Here is a 23354-nt window from a genome sequence, read left to right as displayed (position 1 = left end):
AGAATTCTTCTCTTCGTTCACTTTCCACCCGTGCGACCTCAGAAATGCCAGAACTATGTCCGTATGAGACTTGGCAATTTGGAAATTTGACGCCTGTATCAGAATGTCGTCTAAATAAGGGGCCACTGCTATGCCCCGCGGCCTTAGGACCACCAGAAGTGACCCCAGAACCTTCGTAAAGATTCTTGGAGCTGTAGCTAACCCAAAGGGAAGAGCTACAAACTGGTAATGCCTGTCCAGGAAGGCAAACCTGAGAAACCGATGATGATCTTTGTGTATCGGAATGTGAAGATAAGCATCCTTTAAATCCACTGTAGTCATGTATTGACCCTCCTGGATCATAGGTAGGATGGTACGAATAGTCTCCATCTTGAATGATGGGACCCTGAGAAATTTGTATAGGATCTTGAGATCTAAGATTGGTCTGAAGGTTCCCTCTTTCTTGGGAACCACAAACAGATTCGAATAGAAGCCTTGTCCCTGTTCCTCCTTTGGAACTGGGTGGATCACTCCCATAACTTGGAGGTCTTGAACACAATGTAAGACTGCCTCTCTCTTTATCTGGTTTGCAGATAACTGTGAAAGGTGAAATCTCCCTTTTGGAGGGGAAGCTTTGAAGTCCAGAAGATATCCCTGGGATACAATTTCCAACGCCCAGGGATCCTGGACATCTCTTGCCCAAGCCTGGGCGAAGAGAGAAAGTCTGCCCCCTACTAGATCCGTTACCGGATCGGGGGCCAATCCTTCATGCTGTCTTAGAGGCAGCAGCAGGCTTTTTGGCCTGCTTACCTTTGTTCCAAGCCCGGTTAGGTCTCCAGACCGACTTGGACTGGGCAAAAGTTCCCTCTTGTTTTGTATTAGAGGAAGTTGATGCCGCGCTTGTTTTAAAATTAGTCTGTTTGGTCCTTGATTTATTAGACCTGTCCTGAGGGAGGGCATGTCCTTTCCCTCCCGTAATATCAGAAATGATCTCCTTCAAACCAGGCCTGAATAGGGTCTGCCCCTTGAAAGGAATATTAAGAAGCTTAGACTTTGAAGTAACGTCAGCTGACCATGATTTAAGCCATAGCGCCCTACGCGCCTGAATAGCAAAACCAGAATTCTTAGCCGTTAGTTTGGTCAAATGAACAATGGCATCAGAAACAAATGAATTTGCTAGCTTAAGTGCTCTAAGCTTGTCAAGTATATCGTCCAATGGGGTCTCTTCCTGTAAAGCAAGAGACTCAAACCAGAAAGCCGCCGCAGCAGTGACTGGGGCGATGCATGCAAGAGGTTGTAGAATAAAACCTTGTTGAATAAACATTTTCTTAAGGTAACCCTCTAACTTTTTATCCATTGGATCTAAGAAAGCACAACTGTCCTCGACGGGGATAGTAGTACCCTTAGCTAGGGTAGAAACTGCTCCCTACACCTTAGGGACCGTTTGCCATAAGTCCCATGTGGCGGCATCTATTGGAAACAATTTCTTAAAAATAGGAGGGGGAGAGAATGGTACACCTGGTCTATCCCATTCCTTAGTAATAATTTCTGAAAACCTTTTAGGTATTGGAAAAACATCAGTGAAAACAGGCACTGCATAGTATTTATCCAATCTGCATAATTTCTCTGGCACTGCAATGGTGTCACAGTCATTCAGAGTAGCTAAAACCTCCCTGAGCAACACGCGGAGGTGTTCAAGCTTAAATTTAAATGTTGCCAAATCAGAATCAGGTTGAATCATCTTCCCTGAGTCAGAAACATCACCCACAGAAAGAAGCTCTCCTTCCTCAGCTTCTCCATATTGTGAGGGGGTATCAGACATAGCTATTAAAGCGTCAGAGTGCTCTGTATTCCTTCTAACCCCAGAGCTGTCTCGCTTTCCTCGTAACCCAGGTAGTCTGGATAATACCGCTGACAGTGTATTATCCATGACTGCCACCATGTCTTGTAAAGTAAACGCCATGGGCGCACTAGATGTACTTGGTGCCTCTTGAGTGTGAGTCCCTTGAGCGGGAGTCAAAGGCTCTGACACGTGGGGCGAGTTAGTCGGCTTAACTTCCCCCTTGTCAGATTCCTCTGGTGATAAATCTTTTAAAGACAAAATATGGTCTTTATAACTTAAAGTGAAATCAGTACATTTGGTACACATTCTAAGAGGGGGTTCCACCATGGCTTCTAAACATAATGAACAAGGAGTTTCCTCTATGTCAGACATGTTTAAACAGACTAGCAATGAGACCAGCAAGCTTGGAAAACACTTTACAGAAAGTTAACAAGCAAAAAATAAAAACGGTACTGTGCCTTTAAGAAAAATAAAATTCAGAATTTGAAAAACAGTGAAAAAAGCAGTAAATCAAACGAATTTTTACAGTGTGTATAATAGGCTAACAGAGCATTGCACCCACTTGCAAATGGATGATTAACTCCTTAGTTTCAAAAACGGATCAGAAAAACATAATTTATGCTTACCTGATAAATTCCTTTCTTCTGTAGTGTGATCAGTCCACGGGTCATCATTACTTCTGGGATATTACTCCTCCCCAACAGGAAGTGCAAGAGGATTCACCCAGCAGAGCTGCATATAGCTCCTCCCCTCTACGTCACTCCCAGTCATTCGACCAAGGACCAACGAGAAAGGAAAAGCCAAGGGTGAAGTGGTGACTGGAGTATAAATTAAAAAATATTTACCTGCCTTAAAAACAGGGCGGGCCGTGGACTGATCACACTACAGAAGAAAGGAATTTATCAGGTAAGCATAAATTATGTTTTCTTCTGTTAAGTGTGATCAGTCCACGGGTCATCATTACTTCTGGGATACCAATACCAAAGCAAAAGTACACGGATGACGGGAGGGATAGGCAGGCTCTTTATACAGAAGGAACCACTGCCTGAAGAACCTTTCTCCCAAAAATAGCCTCCGATGAAGCAAAAGTGTCAAATTTGTAAAATTTGGAAAAAGTATGAAGCGAAGACCAAGTTGCAGCCTTGCAAATCTGTTCAACAGAGGCCTCATTCTTGAAGGCCCAAGTGGAAGCCACAGCTCTAGTAGAATGAGCTGTAATTCTTTCAGGAGGCTGCTGTCCAGCAGTCTCATAAGCTAAACGAATTATGCTACGAAGCCAAAAAGAAAGAGAGGTAGCGGAAGCTTTTTGACCTCTCCTCTGCCCAGAGTAAATGACAAACAGAGAAGACGTTTGTCGAAATTCCTTAGTTGCCTGTAAGTAAAATTTTAGAGCACGGACTACATCCAGGTTGTGCAGTAGACGTTCCTTCTTTGAAGAAGGATTTGGGCATAAAGAAGGAACAACAATCTCTTGATTGATATTCCTGTTAGTAACTACCTTAGGTAAGAACCCAGGTTTAGTACGCAGGACTACCTTATCCGAATGAAAAATCAAATAAGGAGAATCACAATGTAAGGCTGATAATTCAGAGACTCTTCGAGCCGAGGAAATAGCCATTAAAAATAGAACTTTCCAAGATAACAACTTTATATCAATGGAATGAAGGGGTTCAAACGGAACGCCCTGAAAAACATTAAGAACAAGGTTTAAACTCCATGGTGGAGCAACAGTTTTAAACACAGGCTTAATCCTGGTCAAAGCCTGACAAAAAGCCTGGACGTCAGGAACTTCTGACAGACGTTTGTGTAACAGAATGGACAGAGCTGAGATCTGTCCCTTTAATGAACTAGCAGATAAACCCTTTTCTAAACCTTCTTGTAGAAAAGACAATATCCTAGGAATCCTAACCTTACTCCAAGAGTAACCTTTGGATTCACACCAATATAGGTATTTACGCCATATCTTATGGTAAATCTTTCTGGTAACAGGTTTCCTAGCCTGTATTAAGGTATCAATAACTGACTCAGAAAACCCACGTCTTGATAAAATCAAGCGTTCAATTTCCAAGCAGTCAGCTTCAGAGAAGTTAGATTTTGATGTTTGAAGGGACCCTGTATCAGAAGGTCCTGTTTCAGAGGTAGAGACCAAGGTGGACAGGATGACATGTCCACCAGGTCTGCATACCAAGTCCTGCGTGGCCACGCAGGTGCTATTAGAATCACTGATGCTCTCTCTTGTTTGATTCTGGCAATCAATCGCGGAAGCAACGGGAAGGGTGGAAACACGTAAGCCATCCTGAAGTCCCAAGGTGCTGTCAGAGCATCTATCAGGACTGCTCCTGGATCCCTGGATCTGGACCCGTAACGAGGAAGCTTGGCGTTCTGTCGAGACGCCATGAGATCTATCTCTGGTTTGCCCCAACGTCGAAGTATTTGGGCAAAGACCTCCGGATGAAGTTCCCACTCCCCCGGATGAAAAGTCTGACGACTTAAGAAATCCGCCTCCCAGTTCTCCACTCCCGGGATGTGGATTGCTGACAGGTGGCAAGAGTGAGACTCTGCCCAGAGAATTATCTTTGATACTTCCATCATAGCTAGGGAGCTTCTTGTCCCTCCCTGATGGTTGATGTAAGCTACAGTCGTGATGTTGTCCGACTGAAACCTGATGAACCCCCGAGTTGTCAACTGGGGCCAAGCCAGGAGGGCATTGAGAACTGCTCTCAATTCCAGAATGTTTATTGGCAGGAGACTCTCCTCCTGACTCCATTGTCCCTGAGCCTTCAGAGAATTCCAGACGGCACCCCAACCTAGAAGGCTGGCGTCTGTTGTTACAATTGTCCAGTCTGGTCTGCTGAATGGCATCCCCCTGGACAGATGTGGCCGAGAAAGCCACCATAGAAGAGAATTTCTGGTCTCTTGATCCAGATTCAGAGAAGGGGATAAGTCTGAGTAATCCCCATTCCACTGACTTAGCATGCACAGTTGCAGTGGTCTGAGGTGTAAGCGTGCAAAGGGTACTATGTCCATTGCCGCTACCATTAAGCCGATTCCCTCCATGCATTGAGCCACTGACGGGTGTTGAATGGAATGAAGGGTGCGGCAAGCACTTTGAAGTCTTGTTAGCCTGTCCTCTGTCAGGTAAATCTTCATTTCTACAGAATCTATAAGAGTCCCCAGGAAGGGAACTCTTGTGAGTGGAACGAGTGAACTTTTCTTTTCGTTCACCTTCCATCCATGTGAACTTAGAAATGCCAGCACTAACTCTGTATGAGACTTGGCAGTTTGAAAGCTTGAAGCTTGTATCAGAATGTCGTCTAGGTATGGAGCTACCGAGATTCCCCGCGGTCTTAGTACCGCCAGAAGAGCACCCAGAACCTTTGTGAAGATTCTTGGAGCTGTAGCCAATCCGAATGGAAGAGCCACAAACTGGTAATGCCTGTCTAGAAAGGCAAACCTTAGGTACCGATAATGATCTTTGTGAATCGGTATGTGAAGGTAAGTATCTTTTAAATCTACAGTGGTCATGTACTGACCCTCTTGGATCATAGGTAAAATTGTCCGAATAGTCTCCATCTTGAACGATGGAACTCTTAGGAATTTGTTTAGGATCTTTAAGTCCAGGATTGGTCTGAAAGTTCCCTCTTTTTTGGGAACCACAAACAGATTTGAGTAAAACCCCTGTCCCTGTTCCGATCGTGGAACTGGATGGATTACTCCCATTAACAAGAGCTCTTGTACGCAGCGTAGAAACGCCTCTTTCTTTGTCTGGATTGTTGACAATCTTGACAGATGAAATCTCTCTCTTGGAGGAGAGTATTTGAAGTCCAGAAGGTATCCCTGAGATATTATCTCTAGCGCCCAGGGATCCTGAACATCTCTTGCCCAAGCCTGGGCGAAGAGAGAAAGTCTGCCCCCCACTAGATCCGATCCCGGATCGGGGGCCCTCAATTCATGCTGTCTTAGGGGCAGCAGCAGGTTTCCTAGTCTGCTTGCCCTTGTTCCAGGACTGGTTAGGTTTCCAGCCTTGTCTGTAGCGAGCAACAGCTCCTTCCTGTTTTGGTGCAGAGGAAGTTGATGCTGCTCCAGCTTTGAAATTACGAAAGGAACGAAAATTAGACTGTCTAGTCTTGGCTTTGGCTTTGTCCTGAGGCAGGGCATGGCCTTTACCTCCTGTAATGTCAGCGATAATCTCTTTCAACCCGGGCCCGAATAAGGTCTGCCCTTTGAAAGGTATATTAAGCAATTTAGACTTAGAAGTAACATCAGCTGACCAGGATTTTAGCCACAGCGCCCTGCGTGCCTGAATGGCGAATCCTGAATTCTTCGCCGTAAGTTTAGTAAGATGTACTACGGCCTCCGAAATGAATGAATTAGCTAGTTTAAGGACTCTAAGCCTGTCCGTAATGTCGTCCAGAGTAGCTGAACCAATGTTCTCTTCCAGAGACTCAATCCAGAATGCCGCTGCAGCCGTGATCGGCGCAATGCATGCAAGGGGTTGCAATATAAAACCTTGTTGAACAAACATTTTCTTAAGGTAACCCTCTAACTTTTTATCCATTGGATCTGAAAAAGCACAGCTATCCTCCACCGGGATAGTGGTACGCTTAGCTAAGGTAGAAACTGCTCCCTCCACCTTAGGGACCGTTTGCCATAAGTCCCTTGTGGTGGCGTCTATTGGAAACATTTTTCTAAATATCGGAGGGGGTGAGAACGGCACACCGGGTCTATCCCACTCCGCAAAATATTTATCCAACCTACACATTTTCTCTGGTATTGCAACTGTGTTACAATCATTCACAGCCGCTAACACCTCCTCTAGTAATACACGGAGGTTTTCCAGTTTAAATTTAAAATTTTAAATATCTGAATCCAGTCTGTTTGGATCAGAACCGTCACCCACAGAATGAAGTTCTCCGTCCTCATGTTCTGCCACCTGTGACGCAGTGTCTGACATGGCCCTAATATTATCAGCGCACTCTGTTCTCACCCCAGAGTGATCACGCTTACCTCTTAGTTCTGGTAATTTAGCCAAAACCTCAGTCATAACAGTAGCCATATCCTGTAATGTGATTTGTAATGGCCGCCCAGATGTACTCGGCGCTACAATATCACGCACCTCCCTCTGAGCGGGAGATGTAGGTACTGACACGTGAGGCGAGTTAGTCGGCATAACTCTCCCCTCGTTGTTTGGTGAAATTTGTTCAATTTGTACAGATTGACTTTTATTTAAAGTAGCATCAATACAGTTAGTACATAAATTTCTATTGGGCTCCACTTTGGCATTGCAACAAATGACACAGGTATCATCCTCTGAATCAGACATGTTTAACACACTAGCAAATAAACTTGCAACTTGGAAATACAATTCAATTAGAATAATATTAAAACGTACTGTGCCTTTAAGAAGCACAGAAGATCTATGACAGTTGAAAATTAATAAATTGAAACAGTTATAGCCTCAATCCTTGTAAACAACACAACTTTAGCAAAGGTTTAATCCCATTAGCAAAGATAACAAATTCTGAAAGCAGGAAACAAATTACAGAATAAACGTTTTTTATCTCAGTCAAACTATAATTCTCACAGCTCTGCTGAGAGAAATTACCTCCCTCAAAATAAGTTTTGAAGACCCCTGAGCTCTGTAGAGATGAACCGGATCATGCAGGGAATACAATGAGTTGCTGACTGAAATATTTGATGCAGTAAAAGCGCCAAAAAAACGGCCCCTCCCCCTCACACACAGCAGTGAGGGAGAACAGAAACTGTCAGAAAAACAGATTAAGCAACTGCCAAGTGGAAAAATAGTGCCCAAACATTTATTCACTCAGTACCTCAGTAAATGAAAACGATTTTACATTCCAGCAAAAACGTTAAACATAATCTCTAGTTATTAAACAGCTTTATGTATTTCTTACAGTGTAATTCTAGTGAAGTACCATTCCCCAGAATACTGAAGTGTAAAGTATACATACATGACATTATATCGGTATGGCAGGATTTTCTCATCAATTCCATTGTCAGAAAATAAAAACTGCTACATACCTCTATGCAGATTCATCTGCCCGCTGTCCCCTGATCTGAAGTTTACCTCTCCTCAGATGGCCGAGAAACAGCAATATGATCTTAACTACTCCGGCTAAAATCATAACAAAAACTCTGGTAGATTCTTCTTCAAACTCTGCCAGAGAGATAATAACACACTCCGGTGCTATTTTAAAATAACAAACTTTTGATTGAAGATATAAAACTAAGTATAATCACCATAGTCCTCTCACACATCCTATCTAGTCGTTGGGTGCAAGAGAATGACTGGGAGTGACGTAGAGGGGAGGAGCTATATGCAGCTCTGCTGGGTGAATCCTCTTGCACTTCCTGTTGGGGAGGAGTAATATCCCAGAAGTAATGATGACCCGTGGACTGATCACACTTAACAGAAGAAAACTAAATAGACGTTTAACAGTCACAACCAACTGCCACAGCTCTGCTGTGGCCCTACCTTGCCATATAAACGACTTTGGAAAGCACCAAAACCCTTCAGAGAGGTCCTAAGCATTCAGGGAACTCCTTTAGGAAAACTGGATGTCTCAGTCTGCAAAAGTTAATGCGCATCTAGGCGCGAAATTAGGCCCCTCCCACTTCCTGTCTACATAGTGAGATGCCTAACAAAACTATCCTAGGCAAATTTTAGCCAGCCATGTGGAAAAAAACTGGGCCCCAATAAAGTTTATCACCAGAAAGCATATAAAAAACGTTTAAGCACTCCCAGCAAACGTTTTATATTTCAGTAGTTTGAAAAAATAATAAGAGTGTTACCTCTAATAGTAAGCATGATACTAGTCGTTATTAAATCACTGTAAGCAGGCTTACCTTAAATAAATCTGGTATCAACAGCATTTTCTAGCATATACATTTCTCTAGAAAAATTTAGACTGCACATACCTCATAGCAGGATACCCTGCACGCCATTCCCCAAGCTGAAGTTACCTCTCTCTTCAGTTATGTGTGAGAACAGCAATGGATCTTAGTTACAACCTGCTAAGATCATTAGAGACCACAGGCAGACTCTTCTTCTATTTTCTGCCCGAGACCAAAATAGTACAACTCCGGTACCATTTAAAAATAACAAACTTTTGAATTGAAGAAAAAATAACTAAATAACACCACATCTCTCTAACTGCTTCCATGCTTGTCGAGAGCTGCAAGAGAATGACTGGAGGTGGCAGGAAGGGGAGGAGCTATATAGACAGCTCTGCTGTGGGTGATCCTCTTGCAGCTTCCTGTTGGGAAGGAGAATATCCCACAAGTAATGGATGATCCGTGGACTGGATACACCTTACAAGAGAAATAAGCTTTGTGAATCAAAAGCTTCAACCAAGATGCCAAGGAAATGGCAGAGGCTTTCTGACCTTTTCTGGAACCAAAAATAATAACAAATAGACTAGAAGTCTTTCTGAAATAATTAGAAGCCTCAACATAATATTTCAAAGCTCTTACCACATCCAAAGAATGCAAAGACCTTTCAAGAGTATTTTTAGGATTAGGACACAAGGAAGAAACAATAATTTCCCTATTGATGTTGTTAGAATTCACAACTAGGTAAAAATGTAAACAAAGTCCGCAAAACAGCTTTATCTGGATGCAAAATCAGATAAGGAGACTCACAAGAGAGAGCAGACAATTCAGAAATTATTCTAGCATAAGAGACAGAAAGAACAGAGATTTGTTCTTTCCAAGTATTTGCAGACAAACCTTTATCTAAACCATCCTGAAGAAACTGTAGAATCCTAGGAATTCTAAAAAATTGCCAAGAATAATCATGAGTGGAACACCATGAAATATAGGTTTTCCAAACCCTATGATAAATCTTCCTTGAAACAGACTTACGAGCCTGTATCATAGTGTTAATTGATGAGTCAGATACACCTCTATGACTAAGCACTAAGCGTTCAATTTCCATGCCTTCAAATTTAGAGATTTGAGATCCTGATGGAAAACTAGGCCGTGAGACAGAAGGTCTGGTCTTATAGGAAATGACCAAGGCTTGATACTGGACATTCGGACAAAGTCTGCATACCAAAACCTGTGAGGCCATGCTGGTGCTATCAGAAACACATACGATTGTTCCATTATGATCTTGGAAAACTAGAAAACAAAAGAAAACACAGAGCGCATCCCACTCTAAGTGTAACACCGTATTTAATGGCACAGAAATCAAAGTGTATAAAACACACGTACAAGATAAACAGAATAAAAAGGCACTATCACCAAGTCCGGGTCCTTTGCATCTGACGCTTGTGGGTGTATTCTCCGTCACCCCGTCGGCTGTGTCCTCTGAAGAGCTTCCGGAAAGCCGTGAGGGGACTCGCCGTGTCGGGGGAAAGTCAGCAAACAGCCCCAGAATTTGAATGTCCCGGATGAGGAGGTAGCGCGGCCTCAACGCGTTTCTTCAGGCTGCGACCTGACTTTTTCAAGAGGAAATATGATCTTGGAAAACACCTGTGGAAGAAGAACCAGAGGCGGAAAAATTTAAGCAGGTTGGTAAAACCAGGGAACTGATAGAGCATCCATCATTTCCGCTTGAGGATTCCTGGACCTGGAAAGGTAACTGGGACGTTTTTTTTTAGGGGAGAGACTATCAGATCTATTTCTGGAAGACCCCACATCTGTACAAGTTGAAAAACACATCTGGATGGAGAGACCACTACCCCAGATGTAGAGAATGATGGCTGAGATAATCCGCTTCCCAATTGTGTACACCTGGGATATGAATCCCAGAGATTTGACAAGAGTTGGATTCCGCCCAAGAAAGTATCAGAGAAACTTCTTTCACTGCTGAAGGACTGCGAGTCCCCCCTTGATGATTGGCATATGCCACTGTTGTGATATTGTCTATTTGAAAACAAATGTAAAGTTCTCTCTTCAAGAGGCCAAGCCTAAAGCGCTCTGAAAATAGCACAGAGTTCTAAAATATTGATTGGTAACCTCGCCTCTTGAGGTTTCCAAACACCTTGTGCTGTCAGAGACCCCCAGACAGCGCCCCAACCTGTAAGACTTGCATCTGTTGTGATCACAGTCCAGAGGAAGGACAAACAAAGGAGGCCATTTGAACAATAAGGTGATGGTTTAACCACCAAGTCAGAGAGTTGAGTGTTGGGATTTAAGTATATCAGCTGTGATATCTGAGTATAATCCCTGCACCACTGGTGCAACATGCAAAGCTGTAGAGGTCTCATGAAAACAAGCAAAGGGGATTGCGTCCGATGCTGCAATCATGACACCTAAAACTTCCATGCACATAGCCACTTAAGGGAATGATAGAGACTGAAGGTTTAGACAAGCTAAGACCAATTTAATTTGTCTCTTGTCTGTTAAAGAAAGAATCATGGACACTGAATCTATCCGGAAACCTAAGAAGGTGACCTTTGTCTGAAAAATCAAGAAACTGTTTGGTAAATTGATCCTCCAACCATGTCTTTGTTGTTTCATGTGAGATTCTGCTAAATTAAAAGATTGAGCTAGTTCCAGGTATCGTCCAAATAAGGAAACACTGCAATACCCTGCTCTCTGATTACAGATAGAAGGGCACCGAGAACCTTCGAGAAAATTCATGGTGCTGTTGCTAGGCCAAATAGAAGAGAGACAAATTGGTAATGCTTGTCTAGAAAAGAGAATTTCAGAAAACGATAGTGATCTGGATGAATCAGAATGTCCTGTAAGTCTATTGTGGACATGAAATGACCTTGCTGATCAAAAGGCACAATAGTTGGAACTGTTACAAAACGATTTAACCTTTTCAGATCCAGGAATGGTCTGAAAGAATCTTCCTTCTTTGGGACAATGAATAGATTTGAATAGAAACCCAATCCCTGTTCCTGCTGAGGAACTGGTACAATCACGCCTGAAAGCCTGAGCCATCACAGGGTTTGTTGGAACATGAGTAAAAAAGAATCTACCCATGGGAGGTCTTATTCTGAAACCTATTCAATACCCTTAAAAAACAATATCCTGAATGCACTGATTTTGGACAGAATGTGTCCAAATGTCTTGAAATAACTTTATTCTGCCCCTCACCAGAAGAACTGGTTTGAGGGCCGCACCTTCATGCAGTCTTAGGGGCTGGATTTGGTTTTTTATAAGGCTTGGATTTATTCCAATTCGGAGATGGTCTCCAATTAGAGCCAGAGGCCTTAGGGGAAGGAGAGTTTTTTTATTCTCTATTCTGCCAAAAGGAACGAAAATGATTGGGAGTTTTAAATTTACCCTTAGATTTCTTGTCTTGGGGCAGGAACATTCCCTTACCCCTAGTGATAGTGGAAATAATAGAATCCAATTGAGAACCAAATAAATTATTACCCTGAAAAGATAGAGATAATAATCTAGATTTAGACACCATGTCAGCATTCCAAGATTTAAGCCATAAAGCTCTTCTAGTTAGAATAGCTAAAGACATAGATTTGACATTAATTTTAAGGACATCAAATATAGCATAACACATGAAATGATTTGCATGTTGAAGTAAAAAAACAATGCTAGATAGTTCAGGATCTGATAACTGCTGAGCTAAACTGTCCAACCAAAAAGTAAAGCAGCAGCAACATCAGCAATAGAAATAGCTGGTCTAAGAATATAGCCAGTATGTAAATATGCTCTTCTAAGGTAAGATTCAAGCTTCCTATATAAAGGATCATTAAAAGAAGTACTATCTTCCATAGGAATAGTAGTACATTTGACAAGAGTGGAAATAGCCTAGACTAATAGCCTATAAACTCTAGACTAGCTACCGGTAAAGGATACAACAACTTCTTAAACCTAGAATAAGGGTTAAAAGAGGTACCATGTAGACCATTCTTTAGCAATCATATTGGAGATAGCATCTGGAATAGGAAAAACTTCAGGAGTAATCTCAGAAGTCTTAAATACAGAATTTAAACGATTATTAGCTTTGCTATAAGGAGGACTCCTCAATACACAAAGTAAACAATACTTCCTTTAATAGAGAACAATAGAGAGACTATTGTCACTATTTGAATCTTATTAAAAAGAATAAGGACATTATGTGCAATGAAAAAACAAACGCAACAAGTTGCACAAAATGAAATACCATTTTGAAATTGTATATGCAAAACAATGAAATGTTACATTATGTTCCACACCGTACTAATATTATGCTGAGTTTACATAAGGCACACCTTTTGTTCGTTTATTTATTGGAACTTAAAATAGTGACAATAGTCTGATTATATAGTGCTTTGCCGAGAGATGGAGTATCTTGAAACTTCTATAATTTTAATTTTTATCATGTTTACATAAGGCACACCTTTTGTTCGTTTATGTATTTAGTCCTATCTTTGCTTTAAGAATAATTCCTCCTTTTATATAATCAACAGGGTATATACATCTATTTTTCACATCGAATACTGTTTGATGCAAGATTTATATACTTTGGGTGTAGCATAGTAATTGTTATGTGACAAAATTATATATACCATTAAGTGTGTAGGTTCGTTCAAGCTTAAGATAGGTAGATATACCTTTAATAGTAATTAACAGGTGTTACCAGTATGATGTAGCTAGGTGTGCCTTTTTAAGATGTATTGGAATTACTAAGTTCAGTCCCTGACGAAGTGCCTACGGGCAGGAAACGCTTTGGACGTTTTGTTGTTTCAAGCTCCCTCCTGAGCTTGTTTGTACCCTGTATGAATGATACGACTCACAATAAAGTCTATTTTACTTGCACAAGATTTTGCGGAAAGATTTCCTCCTTGCATCGGGTTCATTTTTCTTTGTTCTTAAATAAAAAAGAAGATTTGTCAATTTCTGTCTCTGATGCAGGATCCTCTGAGTCAGAGGAACCCTCATCAGTAGAGGATATTTCAGTATGCCATTGGTCAGTACAAAATTCATTAGATCTATGACAAGTAAGGAAAGACCTTTTACGTTTATTTGAAGGCGGAATAGCAGTCATAGCCTTCTCTACGGCTGCAGCAATTACATTTTTACATTAGACTGAGAAGGAATAACAGTAGCTGTATTTGTACTCATAGAAACATTATCTGCATGTAATAATTTTTCATAACAAATGCCACATAATTGAGCTGAAGAAATAAGATCAGCTTGTTTACAACAAACACACTTTGGTAGAATTGTGTTCAGGTACCTTAGTTCCTACAGTAACATCAGAGGCAGGATCAGTTTGAGACATCTTGCAAAATGTAAAAAAAAACCAAAAAACATTTAAACAAAATATCCAATTTCCGACCTTGCGCCAAAAATGACGCAATTAAATGACGCAACTAGCGTCACAGCAGGCACAATAAAATGATGCAATTTGCAACATCGCGAGCCTAATTTGCCAGCAAAATTTCCATGTTAGCAGCTAATCAGAACCCCAGGTAAGAAAAAAATACCTAAATTCTCCCATAAACATAATTTCCATTCTGAAACTGTGTGACTACAAAGGGAAATATTAACAGGCCTGACTCAAGGCTAATATATGCAGTATACATTAAGAACTTTACAATATAAAGCGCCTTGCATAGCTGAGAGTGTCTTAAAAATGATATATACTTACCAGAAGACACCCATCCACATATAGCAGACAGCCAAACCAGTAATGAAACATATCAGCAGAGGTAATGGTAGAGGAGTATAATGTCGATCTGTAATGGCATTACCATACAAATGCCCTTTTCAGGGCAATGGGTAGATTAGGTTTTCTTAGAATTAGTTTTTTTATTTTGGGGGGTTGGTTGGGTGGTGGGTTTTACTATTGGGGGGGGGGGTCTTTGTATTTTTTTTGAGGGAAAAGAGCTGATATCTTTGGGGCAATGCCCCACAAAAAGCCATTTTAAGGGCTATTGGTATTTTATTGTAGGCTAGGGTTTTTTATTTTATTTTTGGTGGGCTTTTTTATTTTTATAGGGCTATTAGATTAGGTGTAATTCTTTTTTATTTTGGATAATTTCGATTGTTATTTTTTGTAATTTAGTATTTTTATAGTAGTGTTAGGATTTTTAATGTGTAGTTTAGTTTTATTTAATTGGTAGTTACATTTTAGTTTAATAATTATATTAGTTTGTTAGTTTAAACTTAGTTCTTTTAATTTGACAGGTAAGTTTTAATTTAAGATAGGGAAATTGTAATTTTAATATAAAGTTAGGGTGGCGTTAGGCTTAGGGGTTAAAAGTTTAATTTAGTTTATTGCGATGTGGGGGCTTTCGGTTTAGGGGTTAATAGTTTAGTGTATTTTGTTGTGGGGGGCTTGCGGTTTAGCGGTTAATAGGTTTATAATAGTGGCAGCGGTGTAGGGCTTAATAACTTTAGTACAGTGGGAGCGATGTGGGTGGACAGGAGATTGGGGTTAATATTTAAATAGTGTTTGCGAATCGGGAGGGTGGCGGTTTAGGGGTTAATAGCTATTATAGTGGTGACGATGTCGGGGAGCAACGGAATAGGGGTTATTAATTATTTTTAGTGGCGGCAATCTCGGGAGCGACAGATTAGGGGTTAATAAGTTTAATATAGTATTTGCAATGTGGGAGGGTCTTGGTTTAGAGGTTAATAGGTAGTTTATGGGTGTTTAGTGCACTTTGTAACACTTTAGTTATGAGTTTTATGTTACATTTTTGTAGTGTAAAACTCAAAAATACTGCTTTTAGATTGCGGAACGGATCTTGTTGGTATAGGCTGCAACGCAAGCTTTTTAGCCTGACCGCAAAACTCGTAATGGCAGCGCTATGGAAGTCCCATGGAAAAAATGTAATTTTTACGTGTGTGGGACTGACGTTGCGGTACAGTCTAAAAGGCTTGCGGTACAGCTATACCAACAAGACTTGTAATGGCTGCGATTTTAAAAAAACTTGTAATCTAGGTGATAGTGAGCAAGGGACTTTATGAAAAAAAAGAAAGCTCTAAAAATTAGAACATTTAATTTTTGCCTTAGAATGTCCCTTTAAATCATATATTAGATATAAATGCCAAATAGTTTCCATGACCCAAAGCCCATCGAATAGCCAGAGTAAATATATCTCACTTTTATCATTATTACCTTCCCTAGTTACTCAACAAATGTTGGGGTCTCAGCGCTAGATCCTTGTGACCTAGTAGCCACATATAATCTTGTGTCAGCTCAAGTCCCAGCAGTATTCTATGATAGGGAGCAAGCACATAATTTCCATGTGATGTGAGGGGTATCTGATTCCCTGACTGATAAAACCATAGAACAGAGAGTAGATGCTCTCAATGCAAATATAAATGGGGGAATAATCCTCTATATCAGACACTTGTTACACCAGATACTACCAAAGAGGTGGCCCACATTCTTCTTCATCAGAGCAAAGTAATAAAAAAAACTACAACCCTAAACTATCATCTCCAAAGTAGTTAGAAGCTGGGAGGAGGGAGAAAGAAAATCAAATTCAAGTAGTCCCTACCTCCTCTAAGTGGGACTGTAGCTGCTTACCCAACATTAATCCATTATGTGCTACTGAAATATAACCCAAGAGAAATCAAATTAATACTTGAGTAGCAATTCTATGCAAATAAAGTTAAAAATTAACAATAAATTACATATAGAGTGGAAGAAAAGTAATTCAGTTGACAGTTACAAAATCAAATAAGTTACTCAGGATAATTTGGCAAAGCATAAGAGTAGCAGGAAAAAGCAAGGGACGTACCAGGTACAGCTGTGGGAACATTCACTGGCAGGTACAGAACAGAAATAGTGCCCAGTGAAGACACGAAAATGCACGGACACAGGACAAGGTCAAGCTTGCAACTAATTTTAGTGGCCTTGTGCTGCATTTACCAAACATAAGTTGTGTTTAATTAAAGGGGAGCTTTTGCATTAACTAATACAGAACTTTAAATAAACAGCAGACAACTATTTATTGTACAAAATCAGAGATATACTGAACTAAAATTAAAATCTTTATAGAAAGAAGACGTAACGTTTGTTCTTTTTCCACTTGTACTAGGTAAAGCTTATACATAACTATGACGTTATGCTATAGTGCTGCAGAAGAGATTTCATAGAGATTTTAATTGCATTTGAAATTTCAATCAACATTTTAAGTACCAAAATTAGTCGCTGGTAAGTGTGTTAACTTGTAAACAAATGCAATAAACATATTCTGATATGTCTGTCATTTGAGGGCAGTTCTTAGTCATTTCTTATGATAGTCTGATCTAAGAGCACTTGCTTTTGAGTTATGCTCTATGTTCACCATATATTTAAATCTGATGTGATTCCATCTTTTAAAACAGCATTCTAAGATACAGGTAATGTGATCTGATATTTTCAGAAATAAGGAGTGAAATGATGACTCATTTGACAACACAGCTAATCATAAACAAAAGTGGTAAACATTGCATATGTCTGAATGGGTCTTAGAAAAATATGGCATGGTATTGAGTGAGTTAAAGCATGTTATCTGATTGAGAAGTGCAACTGTCTTGCACACTATGTACAATAAGCTGATTTAATTATCAGATGCCACACTGCAGCTTTGTTATTTTAAGGGACCTGCATATTTAGCAGCAACTTGGAGTGGGTTGCAGAGGAGAACTGACACATTTAGTAAAGACAGACGGTTTACATTCTCATCATGCACTTTCCACAATAGCAAGGAAGGAAAAAAGCCACTTGAAGAGTAACAGCCTATTCCAAACGGGACAAAGTGTCCATCTGAGGAGACACAGATGAGCAATTTCTTAATGCCTAGCATGATACAAGGCAAAAATATTAGACATAAAACTTTTGAAAAGCTGGTTGTCAATAACCTCCTGAAAAGAAAGGTTAATACGTATTGATCCTTAAGTCCCGTTTGGCTTTGGCTTGGGTGTGTGCAATATTTAATGGAGGCCATGGGAAAAAGCCCTTAACACATAACAAGCCTTTGCAGCGGAGGAGAAGGGGAGGAGGTTAAACAAAGGGTTAGTTTGCAGAAATGTTTCCCTGCAAATCAGAATTTCAGCCAGTGCAGTGGGTAATGGACAGAAGGCATTCCCCTGAGCATTCCCCCCGCAATCAGTGCTCTGCCCGGCATTGGCAGTATCGAGAAGGGGGGACTGTACCGTCCGGTGTGGCCTGTTGACGGGGGGGTTTACATTTGATGTAATCGTGGTCAGTCGGTGTGGCTGTGTAAGGTGGAGATGTCAGACCTGGACCAGAGGAGAAAGGAATGGAATTCCCAGGGCCTGGCATCGTCCCAGCTGAAGAGTGAGAGTCCTCATCCAAGGTACAGGTCTTCTCTCTGCAGAACCGAATACAAATAGAGAATAAATGAGCAGGAGGAAGGGCAGCTAAACATTTCTTAAAGGGACACTTAAGTCAAAATTAAACTTTCACGATTCAGAAAGAGCATGCAATTTTAAACAACTTTCCAAATTACTTTCATTAACAAAATGTGCACAGACTTTTTATATTTATAATTTTTTTAGTCACCAGCTCCTACTGAGCATGTGCAAGAATTCACAGAATATATGTATATGCATTTGTGATTGGCTGATGGCTGTCATATGATACAGGTGGAGTGAAAATAGACATGACTTTGAAAATTTTCAGAAGAAAATCTACAACTCATTTGAAGTTCAGACTGATTGCTATTGCATTTTATCATGCATCTGTTGATTATAAAAATCTACTGTATTTACTGGTCTAACTATAATAATAAAATTACTAGGTGGTACTTAATATCAGGCTTCTTCAATTCTGGTCTTCAGGACCATCAAATACAGTAGAATTGCAAAGTGATATAGAAAAACAAAATTTATTTTTTACCAGATAAATTCCTTTCTTTCCTGGCAGGAGATACCACAACTTCATTCCTTACTGTTGGGGAAATACAACACCTGGCCACCAGGAGGAGGCAGACACACCCCAGCCAAAGGCTTAAATATCTCTCCCACATGCCCTATCCCCCCAGTCATTCGGCTGAGGGAACGAGGAAAAGTAGGAGAAACATCAGGGTATAAAGGTGCCAGAAGAAAAACAAAAAGGGAGCCGCCAAATAAAGAATAACCTACGGGCGGGGTCGTGGACTCTCCCTGCCAGGAAAGAAAGGAATTTATCTGGTAAGCTTAAATTTTGTTTTCTTTCCATAAGGCAGGGAGAGTCCATGACTTTATCCTTACTGTTGGGAAACAATACCCAAGCTCCAGAGGACACTGAAAAAATAACGGGAGGGAACAAAAAAGAGGCGAACCCTAATCTGAGGGCACCACAGCCTGCAAAACCTTTCTTCCGAGCAAACACACAAACTTTTACAAAAAGTATGTAAGGAGGAAGCTGTAAAGGTCTGAGATGGAATCTGGCAAAGGGAATTATGTCCATACAAGACAGCATGAGTCCAATCACCTCCATACACTGGGCCACCGAAGGTCTCAAGGAGGCCTGGAGGGCAAGACATGCTGCTGTTAGCTTCCAACGTCTCTGATCTGTTAGAAAGATCTTCATGGACACAGAGTCTATAACTTTGCCAAGGAAATTCACTCTGGTATCTGGAGTAAGAGAATTATTTTCCAAGTTTATCTTCCTTCCATGTGACCGAAGAATACTTAGAAGAAAATCTGAGAGATCCCTTGCTAGACGAAAAGATGGTGCCTGTACCAAGATATCTTCCAGGTAAGGAGCTACTGCTATACCTCAGGTTCTGGCCACCGCTAGAAGAGCCCCCAGAACCATTGTGAATATCCTTGGAGCAGTAGCTAAGCCAAACGGAAGTGCTATGAACTAACTGGAAGTGCTGATCCAGAAAGGCGAACCTCAGGAACTGGAAATGATCCCTGTGGATCGGAATGTGAAGGAATGCATCCTTCGGATCTATGGTAGTCATAAACTGTCCTTCCTGAACCAGAGGAAGGAATGATCTTATAGACTCCATCCTGAAGGAGAGGACACTTAGAAATTTCTATAGGCACTTCAAGTCCAGAAATGGATGAAAAGTTCCCTCCTTTTTGGGAACCACGAAGCTGTTTGAATAGAGCTCCTTAGTAGCCTGAAGGTAGAACTTCAAGGCAAAAACCACATCTAGATTGTGAAACAGACGCTCCTTCGCCGAAGGTGGATTAGGACACAAGGAAGGAACAACACTCTCTTGATTAATGTTGCGATCTGACACCACCTTAGGAAGGAAACCTAACTTAGTACGTAAAACCGCATTATCGGCATGTAAAACAAGGTAAGGGGAGTCACATTGCTAGGCAGAAATCTCGGACACTCTGCGAGCAGAGGCAATAGTCAATAGAAACAAAACCTTCCAAGATAACAGTTTAATGTCAACATTATGCATGGGCTCAAATGGAGCCTGCTGCAACACACGAAGAACAAGATTGAGACTCCATGGTGGAGCCAACCTTCTAAACACAGGTCTGATCCTAGTCAGGGCCTTAACGAAGGACTGCACATCCGGAAGCTCAGCTAATCTCTTGTGCAGCAACACCAACAGGGCCAATATCTGTCTATTCAGGGAACTAGCAGATAGACCCTTCTCCAGTCCATCCTGGAGAAAAGATACAATTCTGGCAACTTTAACCTTATGCCAAGAAAAACAACGTTCCTCACACCAGTGCAGGTAAGTCCGCCACACCTTATGGTAGATGCATCGAGTAACTGGCTTAAGAGCTTGAATAAAAGTGTCGATGACATTCTCAGAGAAACCTCTCTTGGCTAAGACTAAGCGTTCAATCTGAACGCAGTAAGCCTCAGGGAATCTAGATTTTGATGAAGGAATGGACGCTGTATCAGCAGGTCCCTGCAACAATCCTCTAGTGACGAAAGGCAAAGAATCACTGGGGGGAATAGGGGAAGTGGGAGGGATATTTAAGCCTTTGGCTGGGGTGTCTTTGCCTCCTCCGGTTGGTCAGGTTTTGTATTTCCAAAACAGTAAGGAATGAATTTGTGGACTCTCTCTGCCTTATGGAAAAAAAATATGGCCTGTGGGTCCTAAGGGCTTGAATTGAAAAATCCTGTTCTATGTACACTACACATTTTTTTGCATTTTATATGTAATAATTTGCCTACTGTAGATTATTATTTATAAAGAATGGTTTAATTATATTTTTTTACCACATTATCTCACTCCTAATGTATGTAGTTATCTGTTGTCTACAATAGCCTTTACTCAAAAGCATTTATTTGGTTACTTCCATTTTTGTTTTATCCCTTACCAAAATGTATAAGAGTCAGAAAAGTAGAACATTAAGGAACATCCAGCAGAGAGAACAAAGTCAGGAAATTGATAATGAGAAACGGTGTCCTTTCATGTGCTGTGACAAAAAGAAAATGTATGCTTACCTGATAAATTTATTTCTTTTTTGACACGATGAGTCCATGGATAATCTTATTACTATTGGGGATACCACTCCTGCCCTGCAGGAGGCGGCAAAGAGCACCACAGCAAAGCTGTTAAATATCACCTCCCTTCCCTCCCAACCAAGTCATTCGACCGAAGTAAAAGGAGAGAAAGGAAGTAACCAGGTGCAGAGGTGTCTGAAGTTTATAACCAACAACCTGTCTTTCAAAACAGGGCGGGCTGTGGACTCATCGCGTCAAAAAAGAAATAAATTTATCAGGTAAGCATAAATTTTATTTTCTTTTTAATGACACGATGAGTCCACGGATCATCTTAATTACTATTGGGAATCAATACCCAAGCTAGAGTACACAAATGATATGGGAGGGACAAGACAGGAAACCTAAACGGAAGGCACCACTGCTTGAAGAACCTTTCTCCCAAAAGCGGCCTCAGCCTCAGTCGAAATGTATAAAATTTTGAAAAAGTGTGAAGAGAAGATCAAGTTGCAGCCTTGCAAATCTGTTCCACAGAAACTTCATTTTTGAATGCCCATGAGGAAGCAACAGCCCTCGAGGAATGAGTCGTAACTCTCTCTGGAGGCTGCTGTCCAGCAGTCTCATATGCAAAACGTACAATACTCTTCAGCCAAAAAGAAAGAGAAGTAGCCATAGCTTTCTATCCCTTACGTTTTCCTGAGAAAACCACAAACAGAGCAGAAGACTGACGAAAATCCTTAGTCGCCTGCAGGTAAAACTTTAAGGCACGAACCACGTCCAAATTGTGTAGAAGCCGTTCCTTCTGAGAAGAAGGATTAGGACACAAGGAAGGAACAACAATCTCCTGATTAATGTTCCGATCAGAAACAGCTTTAGGAAGAATCCTAATGTAGTACGTAAAACTACCTTATCTGAATGAAAAATAAGGTAAGGAGACTCGTACTGCAAAGCCGAGAGCTCTGACACTCTGCGAACAGAAGAAATAGCAACAAGAAATAAAACTTTCCAAGATAACCACTTAATATCTAAGGAATGCCTAGGCTCAAACGGAGCCCCTTGAAGAACTTTGAGAACTAAATTAAGACTCCATGGAGGAGTAACTGGCTTGAACACAGGCCTGATCCTGACCAAGGCCTGGCACAAAAATTTAACATCTGGAACATCTGCCAGACGTTTGTGTAACAAAATAGATAAGGCAGAAATTTGACCCTTTAGGGAACTTGTCGATAATCCTTTCTCCAAACCCTCTTGGAGAAAAGACAAAATTATAGGAATCTGAACTCTACTCCAGGAGTAGCCCTTGTATTCACACCAATAGAGATACTTACGCCATATCTTATGGTAAATCCTTCTAGTTACAGATTTACGAGCCTGAATCATGGCCTCTATGGCTGATTCTGAAAAACCTTGCTTGGATTAAATTAAGCGTTCAATCTCCAAACAGTCAGCTTCAGAGAAACTAGATTTGGGTGAAGAAAGGGCCCTTGAATTAGAAGGTTCTTCCTCAACGGAAGTCTCCAAGGTGGCAGAGATGACATGTCCACCAGATCTGCATACCAAATCCTGCGAGGTCAAGCCGGTGCAATGAAGGTCACCAAGGCCCTCTTCCTGTTTGATTCAAGCAATGACCCGAGGAAAAAGAGCAAACGGAGGAAATAGGTATGCTAGCCTGAAGGTCCAAGGTACTGCTTGGGCGTCTATCAGTACCGCCTGAGGGGCCCTGGACCTCGATCCCTACCTCAGAAGCTTGGCATTCTGTCGAAATGTCATGAAATCCAATTCCGGCTGACCCCATCTGAGAATCAGGCTGGAAAACACTTCCAGATGGAGTTCCCACTCCCCCGGATGAAAAGTCTGTCTGCTCAGGAAGTCCGCCTTCCAACTGTGCACCCATGGGATGTGGATCGCCAACAGACAGCAAGAGTGGGCTTACGCCCAATGAATTATTTTGGTTACCTCTGTCATTGCTAAGGAACTCCTCGTTCCTACCTGATGATTGATGTAAGCTACTTAAGTTATGTTGTCCAACTGGAACCTGATAAACTGGACCAAGGCTAACTGGGGCGAGGCCAGAAGAGCTTTGAAGATTGCTCTCAGCCCCAGAATGTTTATGGGTAGAACAGACTCTGACTGAGTCCAAACTCCCTGAGTCTTTAGGGAGCCCCAGACTGCTCCCCATCCTAGAAGGCTGACATCTGTTGTCACAATCACCCAAGATGGGCTGCGAAAGCAGGTTCCCTG

At 41.2% G+C, this 23354-nt stretch overlaps 1 protein-coding gene across 1 annotated transcript in view; it reads right to left on the bottom strand.

Annotated features, from left to right (window-relative positions):
• The window catches only part of CABIN1 (calcineurin binding protein 1), a 1089846-nt gene that overhangs the window by 628423 nt on the left and 438069 nt on the right, over positions 1-23354 (bottom strand). The window contains exon 26 of the mRNA XM_053701973.1: positions 17897-18075. Within this exon, the coding sequence (XP_053557948.1) occupies positions 17897-18075 (179 nt within the window). The remainder of the gene's footprint in view (positions 1-17896; positions 18076-23354) is intronic.

This window comes from Bombina bombina, chromosome 2, assembly GCF_027579735.1.
Source record: "Bombina bombina isolate aBomBom1 chromosome 2, aBomBom1.pri, whole genome shotgun sequence".
Taxonomy (NCBI): Eukaryota; Metazoa; Chordata; class Amphibia; order Anura; family Bombinatoridae; genus Bombina; species Bombina bombina.
The sequence above is the reverse complement of the archived record's forward strand: the minus strand, read 5'-3'. Positions and strand labels throughout refer to the sequence as shown.